The sequence below is a fragment of the Thamnophis sirtalis genome, unplaced genomic scaffold (genome assembly GCF_051295495.1).
Source record: "Thamnophis sirtalis isolate CommonGarterSnake01/CBP01778 unplaced genomic scaffold, rThaSir2_p1.2 scaffold_10, whole genome shotgun sequence".
Classification (NCBI taxonomy): domain Eukaryota; kingdom Metazoa; phylum Chordata; class Lepidosauria; order Squamata; family Natricidae; genus Thamnophis; species Thamnophis sirtalis.
The window spans coordinates 7,477,245-7,499,625 of record NW_028261390.1 but is presented as its reverse complement, the minus strand read 5'-3'; the positions used below and the strand labels follow the sequence as shown (position 1 = coordinate 7,499,625).

The 22,381-nt window shown below is 45.7% G+C and overlaps 1 protein-coding gene across 1 annotated transcript in view; it reads right to left on the bottom strand.

The window, feature by feature from the left end:
- Nucleotides 1–22,381, bottom strand: part of FRAS1 (Fraser extracellular matrix complex subunit 1) — a 279,515-nt gene that overhangs the window by 225,271 nt on the left and 31,863 nt on the right. Inside the window, exons 2-6 of the mRNA XM_087723886.1 lie at nt 13,803–13,871; nt 13,245–13,352; nt 10,575–10,664; nt 9,253–9,263; nt 6,632–6,765 (exon numbers count right to left, since the gene is read on the bottom strand). Of these exons, the coding sequence (XP_087580012.1) occupies nt 6,632–6,765; nt 9,253–9,263; nt 10,575–10,664; nt 13,245–13,352; nt 13,803–13,871 (412 nt within the window). The remainder of the gene's footprint in view (nt 1–6,631; nt 6,766–9,252; nt 9,264–10,574; nt 10,665–13,244; nt 13,353–13,802; nt 13,872–22,381) is intronic.

Sequence of the window (22,381 nt, the reverse complement as noted above, 5' to 3'; positions counted from 1 at the left end):
CTCATGATAAATCAGGCTGTGCTGAAGCTGACCAGGCTGTTTGCTGTTTGCTGCAAGGAGGCAAATTATTGGGAGGCAGAGGCCAACGGGTTGGTGCCAGTGGGTGAGCGGGGCTTTGGCAACATTCACTCTATAAGACGCACGGTTCCACCACAAATGCGCGAACGACAAAACCGCGCCGACAAAACCGCGCCGACGAATGAGCGTTGAAGCGCGCCGACAACAGCGCGCCGACAGAAGCGTGCTGTAACCCTAACCCTAAACCAAACCCTAAACCTAACCCTAAACCTAACCTTAAACCTAACCCTAAACCTAACCCTAAACCTAACCCTAACCCTAAACCTAACCCTAAACCTAACCCTAAACCTAACCCTAAACCTTAAATTAACTTAAATCGCGCTTCTGTCGGCACGCTTTTGTCGGCGCGCTGTTGTTGGCGCGCTTTTGACATCGCGGTTTTAGCGCTGCGGTTTTGTCGGCGCGCTTTTGACGTTCGCGCATTTGTCGGGTCACGAAGACGCACAGACATTTCCACTCGCTTTTTGGGGGGAGAGAATGCATCGTATACACCGCAAAATATGGCAATTTGAATTTTGAACATTGGATCCCTTTACACTTGAATAGGAAAGGAATCCAATCTAGGTCGGTCCCTGGGACGAGAGGTTTAGTCTTCTAAACAGAGTCCGTTCGCTCTGCTAGAAAGAACTTCCTTGAGGATGAGCTCCAGCACAAGTCCAGAAGCTTGGAAGACAAAACCTCTGGTCCCCCCGTTAACCAATCGAGATTGGATCTTGCAACATTATCCTGGGACAAGTATATTTCGCCTTCATTCGCGAGAAAAGCAATCTTTGTGTGGCTGGAATTACAAAGCAAGTAATGATTCATTAAATTATTTTTTTGTTAATATCCTGGAGGTATTATATTCTAGGAAGAAATAATTGCATACATTAATTTAATTTTGCGACAAGGTTTAATATTTTCATACATACTTTTTTGTGTGTGTGGAGATTTTAGATATCCATAAATCTTGGAAACGATTTATGTCTTTCAGAAATAAATATATAAAAGAGTATGCCTTCTTTTCAGGCATCCGTTTTTTTTTTTAATAACATGCCTAATACATGAGAACGGATGGTTGCACAAACAGAAAGGGAACCTCAATGTCCCACTTTATGAGATTTTTTTTTTATGAGATTTTATTAATATTTGTAGGCCGCCCTTTTCCCTGAGGGGACTCAGGGCGGCTCACATAAAATCAGGGAGGGGGAATACAAACATTGACATAGAGACATATAATAAAATAGTAAGCAACATACATTCATCATTCGGGAGGGGCGGCTATCCTTGTCCCCAGGCCTGACGGGCTAGCCAGTTCTTAAGGGCTATGCGGAAGGCCTGGACGGTGGAGAGGGTACGAATCTCCACGGGGAGCTCGTTCCAAAGGGTCGGGGCTACTACTGAGAAGGCCCTCCTCCTTGTAGTTGCCAGCCGGCACTGGCTGGCCGATGGAATACGGAGGAGGCCTAATCTATGAGATCTTATTGGTCGCAGGGAGGTAATTGGCAGAAGGCGGTCTCTCAAGTATCCAGATCCACTGCCATGCAGGGCTTTATGGGTGACTAATAACACCTTGAAGTGCATCCGGAGATCGACAGGTAGCCAGCGCAGCTCGCGGAGGACAGGTGTTATGTGGGTGAACCGAGGTGCACCCACAATCACTCGCGCGGCCACGTTCTGTACTAGCTGAAGTCGCCGGATGCTCTTCAAGGGCAGCCCCATGTAGAGCACATTGCAGTATTCCAGCCTAGAGGTCACAAGGGCCCGAGTGACTGTTGTGAGAGCCTCCCGATTCAGGTAGGGTCGCAACTGGCGCACCAGGCGAACCTGGGCGAATGCCCCCCTGGTCACAGCCGTCAAGTGGTGGTCAAACGATAGCTGTGGATCCAGGAGGACTCCCAAGTTGCGAACCCTCTCTGAGGGGTATAGAATTTGACCCCCCAGCCTGAGTGATGGAATGTTGATCGAATCTTTGGGAGGGAAGCACAACAGCCACTCGGTCTTTTCTTACTGATTTTAAAAAAAAACTAGTCATTCAACATTGGGAAAAGAAAAATGTACGGCTTCAATTCCTCAGTGGATTGAAGTCCTACAGTCCGAGGTGGTATTCAGCCGGTTTGGACGGGTTCTGGCAAACCGGTAGTGGAAATTTTGAGTGGTTTGGAAAACCGGCAAATACCACCTGTGGCTGGCCTCGCCCTCCCACTTCCACCGTTCCCTGTCCTATATTCCCTTGTTTTTTTAGCTCAGCTGATTCACGCGGCACAGAAGATTGCCGCACCTCAGCTGAGCTAAACAACAGCTCAGCTCACCAGCGCTGACACCGAGGCTGGTCTTTGAGTGCTGCGCATGCACATGAAGCACGCAAAGCACTCTCTCACAGAACCGGTAGGAAAAGATTTGGAATCCCACCACTGTCTACAGTTATTGCAACTTATGAACAAGTTGTTTGCAAAGATTAGGTGTGGACAATGACAAGGAAAAGGATTCGTTCTTTATTCCAACTCTGCATGTGTGTGGGTGGGCATGTCCCTTTTCCTTCTTCTTTTTTTCTTTCGCTGTCACTTTTCCTTTGTTCCGCTTCATTAAATCAATAAAGGGGGAGGGGAATTAAAATATCAACAGCCATGTCAAAGAACGGGAAAGAAAATGAGTTTGCTTATATTCTTCCCCAACTTGCTCTTTCTCTTTCTCTTTGCTCTTCAAGTTCATTACAAAAATGAGCAAAAGTAAAGAAACAGCTGAACATGCTCTTGCTCCCTCCTTCCGATAGATAGATAGATAGATAGATAGATAGATAGATAGATAGATAGATAGATAGATAGATAGAAAGATAGATAGAGATAGATAGATAGATAGATAGATAGATAGAGATAGATAGATAGATAGATAGATAGATAGAAAGATAGAAAGATAGAGATAAATAGAAAGATAGATAGAAAGATAGATAGAGATAGATAGATAGATAGATAGATATAGATAGATAGATAGATAGATAGATAGATAGAAAGATAGAAAGATAGAAAGATAGAAAGATAGAAAGATAGAGATAAATAGATAGATAGAAAGATAGATAGAAAGATAGATAGATAGATAGATACATAGATACATAGATATATAGATACATAGATGATAGATAGATAGAAAGATAGACAGATAGAAATATAGATAGATAGAGATAGATAGATAGATAGATAGATAGATAGATAGATAGATAGATAGATGATAGATAGATAGATAGAGATAGATAGATGATAGATAGATAGATGATAGATAGATAGATAGATAGATAGATAGATAGAGATAGATAGATGATAGATAGATAGATGATAGATAGATAGATAGATAGATAGATAGATAGATAGATAGATAGATAGATAGATAGATAGATAGATAGATCCTCATCAAGAGGCCCTTCGTATTTGTAATGTGACTCCTGCTGGCTCTTTAAATTCAGGATGGAAGAGAGAAGAGAGGCCATTGGAAAGGAGAAATTGTTTACTGCCTGAAGTTGATGATCCGTGTGGTTTGGCCTCCTGCTGCTCTGCGCCATGTTCCTCCTAGTAACCCAAATGACTAGTCACCCATTTAGGGAGAGCCATTCCCCTTAAATGTGGAATAAAAGGAAAGCCCAGAAGACAAGACACTCATTTGATAGTCGAAGAACTGTGTGGCTTCTGAGATGGTGGCTGTAGGAGAGAGAGTGACAGAGAGTGTTGTGGCCCGCCAGCAGAGCTAGTGGCAGACTCAGACAGTGAGGAGGTTGGGGAGGAACATGGGACAGTCCTGGAGTCTGGGGAAGGCTCTGATGAGGCCTCTGCAGAGATGGGGCTAGGCAGTAATGGTATCCTATTATCTTCACTACCAGTTTGATAGCTGGAGCATGTACGTCTGCGCGCTCACCTAGCTCAAGCGTAACATATCTGGGCATGCGCAGAAGGTCCATGATGATGTCTGGGTGGGCGGGTAGAGCCTCGCATCGCCACCACTACCGGTTTGCCAGAACTGGTGCGAACCAGCAGAATACCACCTCTGGGGCCAAGGCCGTCTGACAGTTATCAGCTGCCTTCGGAGTCGGAGATCAGTGGGGCAGAAGAACAGTGGGTGCCTGTTCCCAGTTTGCTCACGCGCAGAGCTGCCAGAAGAAGGGAACAGCTAAGGAACAAGGGTCGACTCAGGAGTAAAGCCACAGGTGGCTGATGAATGGCCCCTCCCCTAGGGAATAAAAGAGGAGCGAAAGGGGAGTGGAGTTTGCAGGAGACAATTAGTTCAATTCATTAGACTGAAGACTTCTGTTCCTGAGTTCTTGCCCAGTAATTGCTGCTACAGAGTGGCGTTTGGAAGATATCAGCCTGGCAGCTCTCCAAGCCTGATAAAGGTCTGTAGTTGTGAAATCTCATGAAAGACTGTTGACCGGGACAGAAATTCACTTTAAATTCATAGAATTTGCTTTAAACTAAACAGAAATTCACTTTAAACTAAATAAAAGGGGTTTTATTGGGCCGAGGAATCGGCTTCGTGCTTTTGAGAAGCCTCGGTCAGAACAGAGAGCACTAGATAAGAGCTAATGGAATTCAAGAGAGCTTGTGAGTACGTTAGTGATTCTGGGCCGATTCCTCTCTTGACTCCACCCCTCCAGGCTCTGTCTGTCTTTCTCCTGCAGAGGTAGATTTTCCTAGTGATTTCCCAGCTCTACTCCACAACGAATGATGGAACAACATTTTGTCCATGATAGAATTAGAACCAAAAAGGCTCACTCCCTTCCTTTGCGAGGACACGGTATTCCTAAATACGCCGTAATGTCAAATAAGAAGTATGTTCCATTCTCTGGTTCATAGCTCCTTGCCCTAAATATTTAAAGCCTACTAAGCACACACACACTACACGTTATAAAGCGTTAGCTCTCTTACTTAATTAAGAGGTAAAGCAAAAAAGGCCATCAATATTTAATTTAACTGGGAAGGGAGTAAAGAGAAACGCGGCATCAATATTTTATTGAAATAACAGAATCTCGCAATTTGGTCACTGATTACAAGCAGAGTGACTTATAAACACTTGGCAATTCATTAAAATGCAATTATGCACTAAGAGCAAATTAAGGCTGCAGTAAAGCCCTGATTTAATGGACCATTAGTGGGAGGATGTCCTGTTTTCCCAAAGGTCCGTTAAATCCAAATTTATTCATTTGGGTTAATTTACCTCATTTCACCTCGTTTGCATCATCATATCATGACACAGTTGCTACAAGTGGCCTAAGCAGCGCCATGTCCTTTACATGAGTTAAAATGTGTGCAACATGAATATGCAAAAAGGAAGTAAGGCACATTAAGGGAATCGTCTGGACGACTTTGGATATAACAGACTGAAACGATTCATTTGGGGACATGATAATCAGTTCCATCCCGGGTCCATTAATTGGGGGCTCTTACAGTCCAAAGTGGGCGGTGGCTAAGACGCTGAGGTTGTCGATCAGAAAAGTCGATCTCCGGGTGCGCTTCAAGGTGCTACTTGTCACTCATAAAGCCCTCCATGGTAGTGGATCTGCGTACTTGAGAGACCGCCTCCTGCCAATTACCTCCCTGCGACCAATTAGATCGCATAGATTAGGCCTCCTCTGAATTCCATCTGCCAGTCAGTGTCGACTGGCAACCACACGGAGGAGAGCCTTTTCAGTAGCAGCTCCGACCCTTTGGAACGATCTCCCCATGGAGATTCGTACCCTCACCACCGTCCAGACCTTCCGCACTTAAGACCTGGCTAGCCCGTCAGGCCTGGGGATAAAGATAATCTGTCCCCACCCGAATGATGAATGAATGTTGTTTACTATTTTACTTTTATGTTCTATTTGGTGTCTATTGTCTGTACCCTCCCTTCCCCATTTTTTGTAAGCCGCCCTGAGTCCCCTCAGGGAAAAGGGCGGCCTATAAATATTAATAAAATACTATAAAAAAAAATACTAAAAAGTCGGTAGTTTAGCGGTTCGAATCCCTAGTGCTGCATAACAGAGTGAGCTCCTGTTACTTTTCCCAGCTTCTGCCAACCAAGCATTTCGAGAGCACCGAAAAATGCAAGTGGAAAAATAGGAGCCACCTTTGGTGGGAAGGTAACAGCGTTCCATGCACCTTCGGCATTTAGTCATGCCGGCCACATGACGACGGAGAACGTCTTCGGGCCTCGAAAGCTATCAGTCAATCGCCAGGATCGCAAACCATGAAACCGTGTTCTATGGCAACGCAACCGAGCAGAGGCCCTTCCTGATGACATCATCAAGCCAACTCAGAGCGAGGGAGAGCAATTCCTACCCTCGTAGGGAATGCAGCTGTTCAAACCGAGGAATCCTTTGGCCAAGCAGAAGAGTAGAGCCCACTCCCTCCTTTTACCGCACCTCTCCGTAACTGCAACGTAGAGGAAACGTAACATAGGGCCAGGCCCGTAATCCCGTTTCAATTTACATTTTCGGGAAGGCGCATCTTTTGTTAGGCAGCAGTTTCTCACCAGAGGATACATCATCTGATTACAGTTTTTAAAAAGTAATAAAAGGCAAAGAGGTTGACAGCGCGCATATTCTTCTTACCGCATTACAGAATGCAGGTGGGCAAAAAGCGGTGAAACACCGCAGGGAGCCATCCCGGCAGACGCATTTGGCACACGGGCTCAGCCGCCGTTCCTTCTTGTTTGGGATTATTTCGCCATCGAAAGAACACGAGTCTAAAAGATAATAAAGACAATTTAGTCGGTGTTTGAGGTATATTGCAAGATAAATACAGAGCCGAGGTGGCGCAGTGGTTAGGGTGCAGTACTGCAGGCCACTTCAGCTGACTGTTATCTGCAGTTCAGCGGTTCAAATCTCACCGGCTCAAGGTTGACTCAGCCTTCCATCCTTCCGAGGTGGGTGAAATGAGGACCCAGACTGTGGGGGCGATATGCTGACTCTGTAAACTTCTTAGAGAGGGCTGAAAGCCCTATGAAGCGGCATATAAGTCTAACTGCTATTGCTATTGCTATAAATAACAGATAAGAGAACAGAGTTGGAAGGGACCTTGAAGATCTTCTAGTCCAACCTCCTGTTATTTGTTGCAGACAAATAGCTGCCCAATCTCTTTTTAAAAGCCTCCAGTGGTGGAGCACTCACAGCATCTGGAGGCAAGTTGTTCCACTGGTTAATTGTCCTCACTGTTAGGAAGTTTCTTCTTAGTTCTTGGTTGCTTCTCTCCATGATTAGTTGCCATCCATCGCTTCCTGTCCTGCCTTCAGGTACTTTGGAGCGCTGTAGCCCATCAGTGGCCAGCAGAGCTGGCAGCAGATTCAGACAGTGAGGAGGTTGGGGAGCAACATGAGCCCAATCCTGGAGTCTGGGGAAGGCTCTGATGAGGGCTCTGTGTCGGAGGCAGAGAGGGGGCCAGGGCTGTCTGACAGTTATCAGCTGCCTTTGCAGTTGGACAGCAGAGGGGCAGAAGAACAGTGGGAGCCTGTTCCCAGTGTGTGCATGCACAGAGCTGCCAGGAGAAGGAAACAGCTAAGGGACAGGGGGTCGACTTGGGAATAAAGCGACAGGTGGATGATGAATGGCCCCTCCCATAGGGAATAAAAGAGGAGCGAAAGGGGAGTGGAGTTTGCAGGAGTTCAAACTCATTAGTTCAATTCATTAGGGTGAAGATCTGTTACTGACTTCTTGCCAAGTATTGCCTGCTACAGAGTGGCGTTTGGAAGATATCAGCCTGGCAGCTCTCCAAGCCTGATAAAGGTCTGTAGTTGTGAAATCTCTTGAAAGACTGTTGGCCGGGACTTTCCTGGACAGGAATTCCCTTTAAACTAAATAAAAGGGGGTTTCTTTTCTTTCTTTTTTTTCTTTTTTAGACTTATATACCGCTTCATAGGGCTTTCAGCCCTCTCTAAGCGGTTTACAGAGAGTCAGCACATTGCCCCCAACAATCTGGGTCCTCATTTTACCCACCTCGGAAGGATGGAAGGCTGAGTCAACCCTGAGCCGGTGGGATTTGAACCGCTGAACTGCTGATCTAGCAGTAGCTTGCAGTGCTGCATTTAACCACTGCGCCACCTTGGTTTATCGGGACAAGGAGTCGACTTCGTGCTTTTGGGAAGCCTCGGTCAGAACGTGGAGAATAAGTTGACCCTCTCTTCTTTGTGGCAGCCCCTCAAATATTGGAACACTGCTATCATGTCACCCCTAGTCCTCATTTTCACTAGACAAGACAAACCCAATTCCTGCTACTCTTTTCGATTCCAGTCCTCTAATCCTCTTTGTGGTTCTTCTCTGCACGCTTTCCGGAGTCTCTACATCTTGTTTTTATAATACGGTGACCAAAACTGGATGCAATATTCTAAGCATCAGCTTACTGAAGCTTTACACAGCGGTACTAATACTTCACATGCAATACCCAGTCGAGCCTTTCAACAATGTTTCTGCAATTCCTCTAAGAAAAGAATGGACTTCTGGGGCACGTTTAACAGTACAAGCGTAAAATGCTGCAACTTAAGCACTTGCGTGCAACATTGTTGTGCGAGAACCAAAGATTGGAGTTTGCATCATCAAAGAAGGATGCATATTTCATCCCTTCGGAAGGACCACGTTTAGGAGCAGATGTCCAGGCTCTTCTGCCAAAACCGCAGTAGTAAATATAACACAAAGGAGTATTGGCTTTGTCCACAATTTTGAGGAATGTTGGTCTCTATCACATTCAGACTCTTGGCTGCTGACTCCTGTTTATCACTGTTGCAGTGTCCCAGGGTTGTGTGATCACCTTTTCCAACCTTTTTCTCTTCAGACAGCACTGGCTCTTCGGCTTTGAAACAGATTTGAACACCGCCCCCTAGAGTCGGGAACGACTAGCACATATGGGCGAGGGGAACCTTTACCTTTAAAATTTAACTGGGCCTTCAGGTGTAACCTTTCTGGTCTCTCAGAAACGACAAATCAAACAATTTCTCACCTCTTCTGCTCACACACTTGGGACAGCATTCTCCCAGGCCAATATATTCCACTTCATTGTCCTCGCAAGATAGAGCAGAGCAGTGTTTGGGGGCACAAGTGACCCTTCCGTTAGCACAAGAGCAAGTCCTGCATCCCGAACCGGCCCATTCAGCATTAGGCTTCAAGGGAAGACCAAGGGGGGGGGGGGGGGAGAGAAATTAGCAGGAAAAGTACAGAGGGGGAAAAAATCACTTATGTTTTACTTGAGGGCCACCTGCGAGAAAACCACATCCCACATTTGTAATGCTGGCATTTGCTGATAGATAGATGCATGCATGGATGCATGGATGCATGCATGGATGCATGCATGGATGAAGTTGAATGAATGCATGAATGAATGAATGAATGAATGAATGAATGAATGAATGAATAGGAAAGATATAGATAGACAGACAGATGGATGTTGAATGAATCAATGAATAAATAAAAAATGGGAAAGATGGATGGATGTTGAATGAATCAATAAATCAATAAATGGGATAGATAGATAGATAGATAGATAGATAGATAGATAGATAGATAGATAGATAGATAGATAGATAGATAGATAGATAGATAGATAGATATGATAGATGGATGGATGGATGGACGGACGGACAGACGGACAGACAGACAGACAGATGTTGAATGAATGATTGGTGAATGGATAGATAGATAGATAGATAGATAGATAGATAGATAGATAGATAGATAGATAGATAGATAGATAGATAGATAGATAGATATGATAGATGGATAGATAGATAGATAGATAGATAGATAGATAGATAGATAGATAGATGGATGGATGGATGGATGGATGGATGGATGGATGGATGGATGGATGGATGGATGGATGGATGGATGGATGGATGGATGGATAGGTAGATAGATAGACAGACAGACAGACAGACAGACAGACAGACAGACAGACAGACAGATAGATAGATAGATAGATAGATAGATAGATGTTGAATGAATGAATGATGTTGGATAGATAGATAGATAAATAGATAGATAGATAGATAGATAGATAGATAGATAGATAGATAGATAGATAGATAGATAGACAGACAGACAGACAGACAGACAGACAGACAGACAGACAGACAGATATTGAATGAATAAATAAATGAATAAATGGGAAAGTTGGATCGATAGATGGATGATGGAGGGATGGATGGATGGATGGATGGATGGATGGATGGATGGATGGACGGATGGACATAGAGAGCGAGAGGACTGCCAGTATTGGATTCATTCTGTTCTGAGGTCGTTTTCCTGTAGATGCTCTGTTACCAGGCTAGTAGCATTCAAAGTTCTCGTGCATTTACATCTAACCCAGAACATCATGAAGCCAACAATCATAGAAAAAAAACACTTTATGGGAAACATCTGATGGCTAGGAAAGAGGCCAGCGACCAACTTCATCTTGCATAGAAACGTGGTTCCAGCCTGGTCCTTGAAGACCCTGTCTGTGGAACCCATATAAGTTCCTATCTGGGGCCTGGCCAGTAAAAGAAAATCCTGGAAATATAGCACTTACTTCTCGGAGTTGTCCTTCGTGCTCACAAAACCCTTCCGTTCCTTCAGCACACTCAGGGCAGCAAGCATTGGGTGGAATTTGAAGTATTTCCTGCTGAGCAGACAAATATGGTGCAACTGTCACTCACACGCTTTCAACTAGCGTTTCTTCGCGTCCGTATTTTTATTGATTTATTCATTCATTTATATTGCCGCCTATTCACACATGGTGACTCAAGGCAGCTTACAGAATATAAAACCTCACGTCAAAAACAAGGAAGATATTGCTATTCATTTCTTTTTCCCCACTTGGAACCTGAACCCAGGAGGATATTTCTTCCAAAAGGGGGGAAAGAGAAAAAGAAAGAAAAGGAGGCGTTGACGTCTAATTCGTCCCCCAAGTCTTTAAGTCACCACCAGTGGTGGGATTCAGCCGGTTCACACCTATTCAGGAGGGTTCCACCACAAATCCGCGGTAGACTAAAGCGCGCTCGACGAAAGCGCGTATGTGACGTCATCACAGCGTGACGAAAACGGCATGCTGTGAGCGGTAAATTTAAAATTAACGCGAAAACCTTACCCTAACCCCCCCAAACCTAATCCTAAACCTAACCCTAAGCCTAACCCTAAACCTAACCCTAAACCTAACCCTTAACCTAACGCTAAACCTAACGCTAACCTTTAACCTAACCCTAACCCTAACCCTAACGCTTAACGTAACCCAAAACCTAACCCTAACCCTTAACCTAACCCTAACCCTAACCCTAACCCTTACCTTTATGTGAATCGGCTTGCTTTAATTTAATTTTAATTTAATTTATTTTTAATTTTATTTGTCGCGCTGCTGATGACATCACGTACGCGCTTTGATCGGGCGTGCTTTAGTGGACTGCGGTTTTGACGGGTCATGATTCGGGAGAACCAGTTCTTAACTTTCTAAGAGGTTCAGAGAACCGGTTGTTGGAAGAAAACTTCTTTTGGGTTTTTTCCGCTTTACAGGGCTAATCCTGTAAGGAAGGCAGAAAGGAAACATTCTGATGTTGTTTCTAGCTTCATCTTTATTGCCCTGCTTACAGAAACTGCCTCTCCGGTTAACCCTTATTGCATTGTAACAGCTAAGGCGAAGTGCCTATCAACCTGAGTAATGTTGAGTTGGCCACGCCCACATGGTCACATGACCACTAAGCCCCGCCTACCCGCCTGGTCATTACGACCGAGAACCAGTTGTTAAATTATTTGAATCCCACCACTGAACACTTGAGAGACCGCCTACTGCCAATTACCTCCACTAGGCCAATAAGATCCCATAGATTAGGCCTCCTCCGAATTCCATCAGCCGGTCAATGTCGATTGGCAACTACCCGGAGGAGAGCCTTCTCGGTGGCTGCTCCGACCCTCTGGAACGAACTCCCCGTGGAGATTCGTACCCTCACCACCCTTCAGACCTTCCGCGTAGCCCTTAAAACCTGGCTGTCCCGACAGGCCTGGGGCTAAAGACTTCAACCCCACCCGAATAGTACGACTGTTGTGTTTTTTAACGATGTATTGTCTTTATGTGTATAACTTGTTTTGTACTTCCCCTCCTCTTGAATTGTGAGCCGCCCTGAGTCCCCCCAGGGAAAAGGGCGGCATACAAATAAAGTTAAAATCAAATCAAATCAAAATCAAACTAACTTAATGTATTACTGATGCCCTGAACTACTGTGACAAGAGAGGGTTGTAAAACAGGGCAAAACTCACTTAACTGTCTCACTTAGGAGAATAGAATAGAATAGAATAGAATTTTATTATTTGTATGCCGCCCTTCTCCGTGAGGACTCAGGGCGGCGAACAATTCAAGCGGGAAAAAGGGGAACATAAAAAACAAAATACAAATAATAAAAGTAAACAACAGTCGCACAACTATACATGTCGAGAGGGGAGGGGAACTCATCACCCCCAGACCTGCCGGCAAAGCCAGGTTTTGACGGCTTTTCGGAAGGCCTGGAGAGAGGTGAGGGTCCGAATCCCTGCGGGGAGCCGAGGTGGCGCAGTGGTTAAATGCAGCACTGCAGGCTACTGCTAGATCAGCAGTTCAGCGGTTCAAATCTCACCGGCTCAGGGTTGACTCAGCCTTCCATCCTTCCGAGGTGGGTAAAATGAGGACCCAGATTGTTGGGGGCAATATGCTGACTCTCTGTAAACCACTTAGAGAGGGCTGAAAGCCCTATGAAGCGGTATATAAGTCTACTGCTATTGCTATTGCTATATTCCAGAGGGCCGGAGCTGCCACAGAGAAGGCCCTCCCCCGGGTAATAGCCAGGTGGCATTGGCTGGTAGATGGCACCCGGAGGAGGCCAACCCTGTGTGATCTAATGGGTCTGTGGGAGGTAATTGGCAGCAGGCGGTCTCTCAAGTACCCAGATCAAGTACCCAGGAGCAGAAATCTGGGGCTCAATTATGGTCGTAAGGTGAGGACTACCTGAATGCCACCTCAGTGCAGAGAAAGAATAGAAATGTATTCCACTGGTCACCACAGTTAAGTCACCGTCCTAGAGTTTCAATCTAAGGATCTTTTCCAATCTAGGATCTTTGCAACCTTCGGCCTCTCAAGCAGAAGTCCTTCTCCCAAGCTTTCGGGAGCGCGGCTCAGCCGCTCAGCCGCTGAGCTTCCAACTCCTTCGGTCTCTTGTCTTGTCTTGTCTTCTCTTACCTTCTCAAAGTTGCAGCGAGGGTCTCTGCAGGCCGCGGCTTCGCACAGGACGACGTCCCCATGGCAACCGCACTGTTGGCACGAGTCCGGCTTCCAAACAGCGTTGTTCTGCAAACAAAACCATAATCCCCGAATTAAAATTCTATTTAGGAAGGGGGGAAAAAAAGAAAAGAAAAAACGAATTCACACGGCAGGCAGTTAACGGGGCGGCAGGAAAAGGATTCCCGGTGATTTTAAAAAGGGGGTTTCGCACGTTACCAGAGGCAACTGTGATTTGTCTACTCCGTGCTGATTAATACCCACGGCTGTTAATAAGTCCGAAGCTATTCATGTCATACTTTCAAACATGCAATCAAAAGACTCAGGTCTGCAATGAAAAGCAATCAATTTGAGCCGCAAAGTAAATTGATCCACCTAATCTCAGGAGCTACAATCTGATTCTCTTCCATGGAGTTCGGGTTTCTTATAAACAGATTCAGGCTGGGAATTTAATGACTTCCAAAGGAGCATCCGATGCCTCCTCCGTTCATATTAAAATTAATGTCCTGGAAAAATTACCTGGGGTGTCGAACAGCTTCTGTGTGAGGCTCGGTGTTAGGCAAAGAGGCTGAAAGGATTGAGGGTTTGCTGGCGATAAAAGAGGAGGGGGTACCCAGGAAGAAAAGATCCTGGCATGCAGTGGCCAAGGGAAACGATGCTTTGGAGTTTGAATAGCCTCAACTCCATGGAACATCTGGCTAAAGTAAGTAGGATGAAGCAGTATTTGGGGTGGTTGAAAACCAGAATAGTTAAGCAGGTAGGTAGGAGGAAATGAGGGAGGGAGCAAGGGGGGGAGGCGGGAGAGGAAGAGAGGGAGAGAGGAGGGAAGGGAAGGGGGGAGAGAAGGGGGGAGGGAGCGAGGGAAGAAGGAAGGAAGGAAGGAAGGAAGGAAGGAGAAAGGGAGGAAAGGAAGGGAGGGGGAGAGAGGGAGGGAGGAGGGAAGGAGGGGGGAGAAAGGGAGGGAGGAAGGAAGGAAAGAAGGAAGGAGAAAGGGAAGGAAGGAAGGAGAGAGAAAGGGAAGGAAGGGAGGGAGGAGGAAGGGAAGGAAGGGAGGGAGAGAGGAAGGAAGGAAAGAGAAAGGGAAGGAAGGAGAGAGAAAGGGAAGGAAGGGGGAGAGAAGGGGGAGGGAGGGAAAGAGAGGGTGGGAGGAGGGAAGGAGGGGGAGAGAAGGGGAGGAAGCGAGGGAGGAAGGAAGGAAAGAAAAAAGGAGAAAGGGAGGGGGAGAGGGAGGGAGGGAGGGAGGATGGAAGAAAGGGAGGGAGGAGGGGAGGGGAGGGCGGAAGGGGGGAAAGAAGGAAGGAGAAAGGGGAGAGAGGGAGGAAAGAAGGAAGGAGAAAGGAAGGAAGGAAAGCAAGAAGGAAGGGGAGAGAAAGGGAAGTAAGGGAGGGAGGGAGGAGAAAGGGAAGGAAGGAAAGAAAGAAGGAAGGAGAGAAAGGGAAGTAAGGGAGGGAGGGAGAGAGGAGAAAGGGAAGGAAGTAAGGGAGGGAGGGAGGAAGGAAGGAGAAAGGGAAGGAAGGAGGCAGGGAGGGAGGAAGGAAGGAAAGGTTCTTAACACTAATCATGATGGATAAAACCTTTCGAAGAACCGTTTCTACAGCATCCTTCGGCCCCATGTAAACCATCCAACGGGACTTACACAACTAAAGGAAAATTGCTGGTAGAATTAGGCTAAATCTTGAACAATCCGGGCTAATGATACCTTGTGCGGAAGATGACTCCTATTGAAGGGGGTCCTTCCAAGGGTCCTTTGTTTTTTTCCTCGGAGAGGAAAGCTTCTTGGATGAGAAGCGAAACGTCTTCAAGGACGAAACAAAGCTTGACAATGCTTGGGACCACCAAGGCCTGGAGGGCGGAGCATCTCCGTAGACATTTGAGGGGCATCGTAACATGCAACCGGTGCATTTGAGAAGCACTGAGTGTGTCCATCGCTTCTCCTGAACACACTCCCCTCCCCATTCCTCCTCTCGTATCTACGGCTTTCTGAATTTCTAAGCGCACGAGTAAATATCTGTGCAAAACCACTTGGTATTCAACTGGGGCGTTGCGAACGAATGCTAATCTGGAACAGAGAAAGAGCAGATGGACAAGAAGATTTCAGCTCAAGGATTCTCTGCTCTACAGAGCGCTTCCGATTCAGATCTTTATTGAAGCTGGCCATAGTTGTTCCGAGAGCTACTCCATCTCTTCAATAAAATTTACCTGTCTGCTCCTTCCTTCCCTTGAATTCCATCTATACCTCCTAAGCCGGGGGTCAGCAAACTGCGGCTCTGGAGCCGCATGTGGCTCTTTCCTCCCTCTGCTGCGGCTCCGTCACCGGTCGGCCCCACAATTTTCAGAGGAGCTTCCGGTGGAGGGAGGTGGGAGAGAAGCACAGTGCGCCAGGAGAAGACTCTATGGCAAGGAGAGGGTTTCCCCGTTGTCTCCACAATTGATAGGGCTTTCGGTTATGACAGGTAGAGGAAAAAGTACACCGCACTAGGAGGAGACTCTATGATGGGGGAACTGAACTTCCGATCAGCTCCAGAATTGAACAGGGGGCTTCTGGTTAGGACCTTTGTGGCTCCCGGTGGTCCTAACGGGAGGCCCCCTGTTAAAATTTTATTTTCTGTAAGCCGCCCGGAGTCCTTCGGGATTGGGCGGCCTATAAATTTAATAAATAGAATAGAAATAGAATAGAATACAGAAGTTGTGAATGCCCGAACACTGGAAGTCTTTAAGAAGATATTGAATAACAATTTATCTGAAAGGGTGTAGGGTTACTTGCCAAAGCAGGGGGTTGGACTAGAAGACCTCCAAGGTCCCTTTCAATTCTGTTATTCTATTCTATTGTATTCTGTTCTATTCTTTTCTATTCTTAGGAAGGAAGGAAGGAAGGGGGGAGGGAGGGTGGGAGGGAAGGAAGGGAAAGAAAGAAAGAAAGAAAGAAAGAAAGAAAGAAAGAAAGAAAGAAAGAAAGAAAGAAAGAAAGAAAGAAAGAAAGAAAGAAAGGAGTCAAGCTATTCTCCAAAGCACCTGAGGGCAGGACAAGAAGCAGTGAGGGGAAACTAATCAAAGAAAGAAGCAACTTAGAACTAAGAAGAAAATTCCTGACAGTGAGAACAATTAACCAGTGGAACAACTTGCCTCCAGAAGTTGTGAATTCTCCAACACTGGAAGTTTTTAAGAAGATGCTGGATATCCATTTGTCTGAAGTGGTGTAGGGTTTCCTGCCTAGGCAGGGGGTTGGACTAGAAGACCTCCAAGCTCCCTTCCAACTCTGTTATTCTATATTCCTTTCAGAGGTTGGCACTCTCCATGGCAATATGCCAATAACACTCTCATGTGCGTGGGGGCTATTAGAAGTAAAAAAAGGGGGTTTACAATGTACACCCACCCCCCCACCCCCCCGATGGCATGATACGGCCTAGTCCAACTCCATGACCGCCATAACTTTGGGGTATATCAATATGCAGCTTTTAAAACGGGTCACTGCTTCCTGGCAGAGAACATCTCGTCCTGCCGTACCAACCTGCAGGGAATCTTAAACTTAAACACAGCCAGAGAACCACATAAATTTGCAGCCCTGGAGTTCAAGACATAAATGTTCCCAGGGAGAGCTTTCATATATATATATATATTTTTTAAAAAAACCTCCAATAACATAACTAGCCTTCGGTATGGATGGAGTCGCTGCACTAACAGAGGATAAGCGGAGAAAAACTGTCTCGCTGGGCCTGATTTACTACCCCAGTTGCAAAATCAATTCGGGCCAAGTTATATGTGTGTCAGGCTAACTCCCGGGCTGCGTTTAATCTGATCTCAGAGCTTTAAACAAAAGAGGGGCAGAGAAAGACGAAGGAAACACAGAAGCGGTGGGACACGGTGAAAGTTTTGGCTCTTGGCGCTATCAAATAATCAAATAATAATTGGATATGAGAAGGGAAGGTTAGAAATATTTCTGGACCATATACAAAGGTTATTAATCACAATAATTGTCACTATTAAAAAATAAAATAAAACATATATAGTTAAATGTTAACTAATAGGGGGGAAATGTTACGATATACGATATAATTACTTAAAGAAGGGAGAATGATAACACAGTACATTGCATGGAAGATGGAATTCTTGGTATTAAATATTATGGATGTTCAGCTAATATAGGATATGAGGATTTGATGTTAATAGAGGATTTTACAAATAAGTAAATGAAATGTCAGCATGTGGTTATGGATTAAATCCTTGGCATAGTTAAGGTTGAAGGATGTTTAAATAACTGTAGTCAACTAAAAGTGGAGGTATAATGATGTCAATATGGTAAACATTTGGGCATTAATTTTTTCAAGTCCGAGGATTTAAAAAGCCCAATTTTGGCTGTTGGTGTCACTTCTGTTCTTGCTTATCCCAGCGATTACCTAGAAGTGTGATGGCTAACTTTTTCGTCGCAACACTAGTGGGTTCCGGATCCCTTCCAACCAATACGGTTGGAACGGGCTCGGCAGCATCCACATGGACACGCACATGCGCGCATGCATCTTAGCGCCTCCGTGAGTCTCCGCGATTCTCCAGCTGCTCAGCAGAGCGTTGCGCAGGTGGTGTATACGCCATGCACATGAGCAGAAGCACCGAAGACTTAAAAGACCAACAAGGAGCTCAGGCGGGTGGGCCCTCCGGAGCACCGTACCAGAACGGTCTCCGGTGCTCCGGGCAGGCTACGGTACGCCCATACCGGGGAGTACCGCCTGAAACCCACCACTGATACGCACCCATAATGCAAGGCACGCACGATTCCCACGTGCACTCCCCCGCATGCGCACAACCCCGCACTCCCCCTGCCCCCTGTGCATGTGTGTGTGACCCCCCTGCACATGTGCATGCATTTCCCCCACGGCCTCCCCACGCATGCGTGCGTGTCTTCCGCATGCTCCCCCCGTGCATGGGCTGCAGAGATTCAAAAACCAGCTGGGATGCATGCACGCATGTGCAGTGGAGCTGAGCTAGGGCGACGGCCCGCATGCCCGCAGAGAGGGCTCTGCGTGCCACCTGTGGCACAAGTACCATGGGTTCTCCATCACAGACCTAGAACAAGGAATAAAAGGTAGTCCTCTACTTACAACTGGTCACTTAGCAAACATTCAACATTATGACCAATCCACACACAAACACCTGAAATCATATGAACGCATATTAGGTCCTCAGCTATTGGCCTGAATCCCATAGTCATGTGACCACGATTGATGACATTTTTGCCTGGAAAAACTGGTTTTAATTTTGGTTTCCAGCAAAACAAAAAACGACAGGTTTGCTTAACGACCGTCGCGTTCGCTTTATGATCTCCACAAAAGGGTCACAGTATCAATCATGTGATGACTTGCTTTTTGACCGTCACAATTTACAACCAGAATCGCTGGTTCCGTTACAGTCATAAATTAAGGATAATCTGTATAGAAAAAAAGCATAATATCCTCTCAGAATTCTGTCTGACTCTGCATCTCACAGGCTGCTTCAGGTTGGCTGTGAAGGGAAAATGTGCTTCAAACAGAACGGAGGTGGGGGAGTTATAGCTCCATTATGACTTGTGGACTTCGACTCCCAGAATTCCTGAGCCTGAAATTCTGGGAATTGAAGTCCACAAGTCATAAAGGGAGCCATCGTAGAGCATAATAAGCTTGGATCAGCGCCGGCGGCTGATTTCTGGCAGGCCACACAAAATCTATTAGTACTTTCAAAGTAAAGAGGCGGGGCGATTCGAAAGACTTCAATAGGCTTAAGCAGTGGGATGAAAAGAAAACTTCAAGGTGGAATTTAAGTAGGAGAATGCCAAGCTCAACATCCGGATGGGAAAAATGAAAGGCAAAAGTACTAGCTTGGCAGCTTAATAAGGGAATAGGCATTTTAATAGACCACAAGTCGAACTGGAGCCAAATCTCAGCCTTATGAAGTAGACCAGGGAGTCTCCAAACTCAACAACTTTAAGACTTGTGGGCTTCACCTCAGTCAACTGTCAACATTATGAGGTAAACCAGGGGGACTCCAAACTCAACAAATGTAAGACTTGTGGACTTCACCTCAGAGTCAACTGTCAGCCTTATGAGGTAAACCAGGGAGTCTCCAAACTCGACAACTTTAAGACTTGTGGACTTCACCTCAGAGTCAACTGTCAACATTATGAGGTAAACCAGGGGGTCTCCAAACTCAACAAATGTAAGACTTGTGGACTTCACCTCAGAGTCAACTGTCAACCTTATGAGGTAAACCAGGGAGTCTCCAAACTCGACAACTTTAAGACTTGTGGACTTCACCTCAGAGTCAACTGTCAACATTATGAGGTAAACCAGGGGGTCTCCAAACTCAACAAATGTAAGACTTGTGGACTTCACCTCAGAGTCAACTGTCAGACTTATGAGGTAGATGTGTTGACTTCTCCTTTGCTGGACATCTTCTGGATGGTTGGCTGTCAGAGAGGCCTTAGATTAGGGGTGTCAAACTCAAGGCCTGGGGGCCGGATCTGGCCCGTGGGGTGCTTGCATCTGGCCCACAGGGCTGCCCTGGAAACAGTGAAGAACTGACCCGTGGTGCCTCTGCCAGCAAAAATGGAGGTCAGGAGGGCCGTGTGCAGCTCTCCGGAGGTCTGCTTTTGCTAGCAGAGGATTGCAAGAGGCCATCGCAGCCGAAAACGGAGCTTGGGAGCTCATTTTCAATGGTAGAGTGCTCGGCCCACCATAGGCACCCCCAACGCGAGTGACGTTGAGCTCGTCATGTCCCCTGACCACGCCCTGCAAGGTCAAACACAACCATGATGCGGCCATCAATGAAAGCAAATTTGGCACTTTAGATCCATGGTGGCGAAGCCAAAGCAAGTGTGGTGGAAGTGGCACACATGCGGAAGTGGCACACAGAGCCGTCTCTCTGGCCACACCAGCCATCACCCATTGCTCTTCCATGCACATGCGCACCCATGCACATGCGCACCCATGCACATGCATGCTAGGAAGCTGGTGTTTGCATGCACGGGAGTGCCGGAAATCAGAAGAGCAGCTTCCTGGCGCAAATGCGCACACCGGTCTTCGCATACGCATGTGCACCAGAAACCGGAAGACCAGGTGACCGGCGCATATGCGCACTGGAAACTAGAAGCTCAACTTCCCAGCGCACACATCTGTGCCAAGAAACTGCACTTCTGGTTTCGGGCGCTCTCCTTCCCTCCACCCCCACCCCGAGGCGCACGCTCCTGTTTCAGCCCTCAATGCCGGAAAGGTTTGCCAACACTGCCTTAGATCTTGTAATGGGTAGAAAAAGTTTGGACTAGATAACGTCTAAGATCCATTCCAACTCTGGGATTCTATGATACAACAGATTATCGGAGTCTTGCCAAAGAGGCCAGATCCTGGCAGATGCTTACGTCTTTAAGCAAGACTGCATGCTCAGTTACACGAAGGCAGATTGGGGAACGCGGAAGAACCCCTTCCCACTTTGTAAATCTACTTCCCACAAACATAAATTTTTTTGCAAGAAATTTTTATTTTTATTAAACAAACAACACACACAAACACACACACACACAAAATCATCATCACATACAGCGTCGTTTGGTTACAAGTGTTTTTGCATCCACATTCTCAAATAGCATTTACAATCCCAGATTTTTCCTCTAGTATAAGTAAATACCTCACTTTCCTTGTACAATATATATTCAATTACAATTAGTATTATTATTTTTTTCCAATAAACCTAATTCTCTTACATTCTTGATTGTCTATTTAATAACAGTATGCCTTTGTATAATCACAGATCCCAATATGAAAGAGATTTACCAACCATTTATATTTGTATTTCACTGTTTTCAATTATGCATAATTCCACCAATCAACTATTGAGTATGCTTATGTTCATTATTGTCCTTATACATCATACATTCAAACAGAGATGTTATTCCTTTATTTTTCAACAAGATCTTCTAGTCACGACATATATATACCAATTTTTAATTACTTCCTTATTAAAATTACTTATCAACAAGATATCTTTGTAATATATTCTTAGGGTTATACATTATATCACCAATCCTCTATCAAGTATACATAAAAATCATTGTTATCCATTTTATCCACCTGGAGCCGAGGTGGCGCAGTGGTTAGGGTGCAGTACTGCAGGCCACTTCAGCTGACTGTTATCTGCAGTTCAGCGGTTCTAATCTCACCGACTCAAGGTTGACTCAGCCTTCCATCCTTCCGAGGTGGGTGAAATGAGGACCCGGATTGTTGGGGGCAATATGCTGACGCTTAGAGAGGGCTGAAAGCCCTATGAAGCGGTATATAAGTCTAACTGCTATTGCTATTGCTATTTTAAAACAAAAAGTTCTAAAGTATTCAATTCATCTGTGTATCAGTTTTTCCATTGTATCGTTGTTAATCTATTTCCCAGCATAATTGTATTATCATTTAACTCCTTCAGTTAAAACATGAGTAAAACATTTTTCATTTCCAAGTTTTTCCCCCCCAACCACTGATAAAACTCGCAGACATAATTTTGAGGGTTCGAACTTCGAAGACAGAAAAAGGGGAAAATGGAACTTGCAAGATTGAAGTCAGATCAGGAAAGCGACTATTAGATTCTGGATCCTAATGGGGTTTAAACCAAGACCAAATGCAATAAGGAACCAGGAGAAGTAAATGATTCAGGCATGTGCCTGGCCTGGGACAAGACTAAAATGCGGTAGTGCTTTTGCAAGCCGCAGGCTGCTCTTCAATCACATTTTAGCACTCTCCAGAGTCTCCCAAAATTGCGCTGGAAAAACACTGAATATTGGCCATGCGATTTGGGATTTTTAAAAAAAGACAAGAAAATGGCTGCGTTAAGCTTCTGTTAGGCTTAGCACACCTATTTTGGATTATGCCCCCCAAATGCTCCAATAATCATCTAAAAGAGCAAAAAGCTTTAGCTTTCGTTTCTCCCGGGTGACCTCTTTCTATCAATAAAGCTCAAACAAGTTATCCAAGCTTGTTTCTCAGTAAAGATAGGCAGATGAGATTCTGGGCATTAAAAAGGGACAATCCGTCACAGCCGACTCTCTGTGGCCAACTCACCACCGCGAACTTGCCATGGCCAATTTGCTGCGG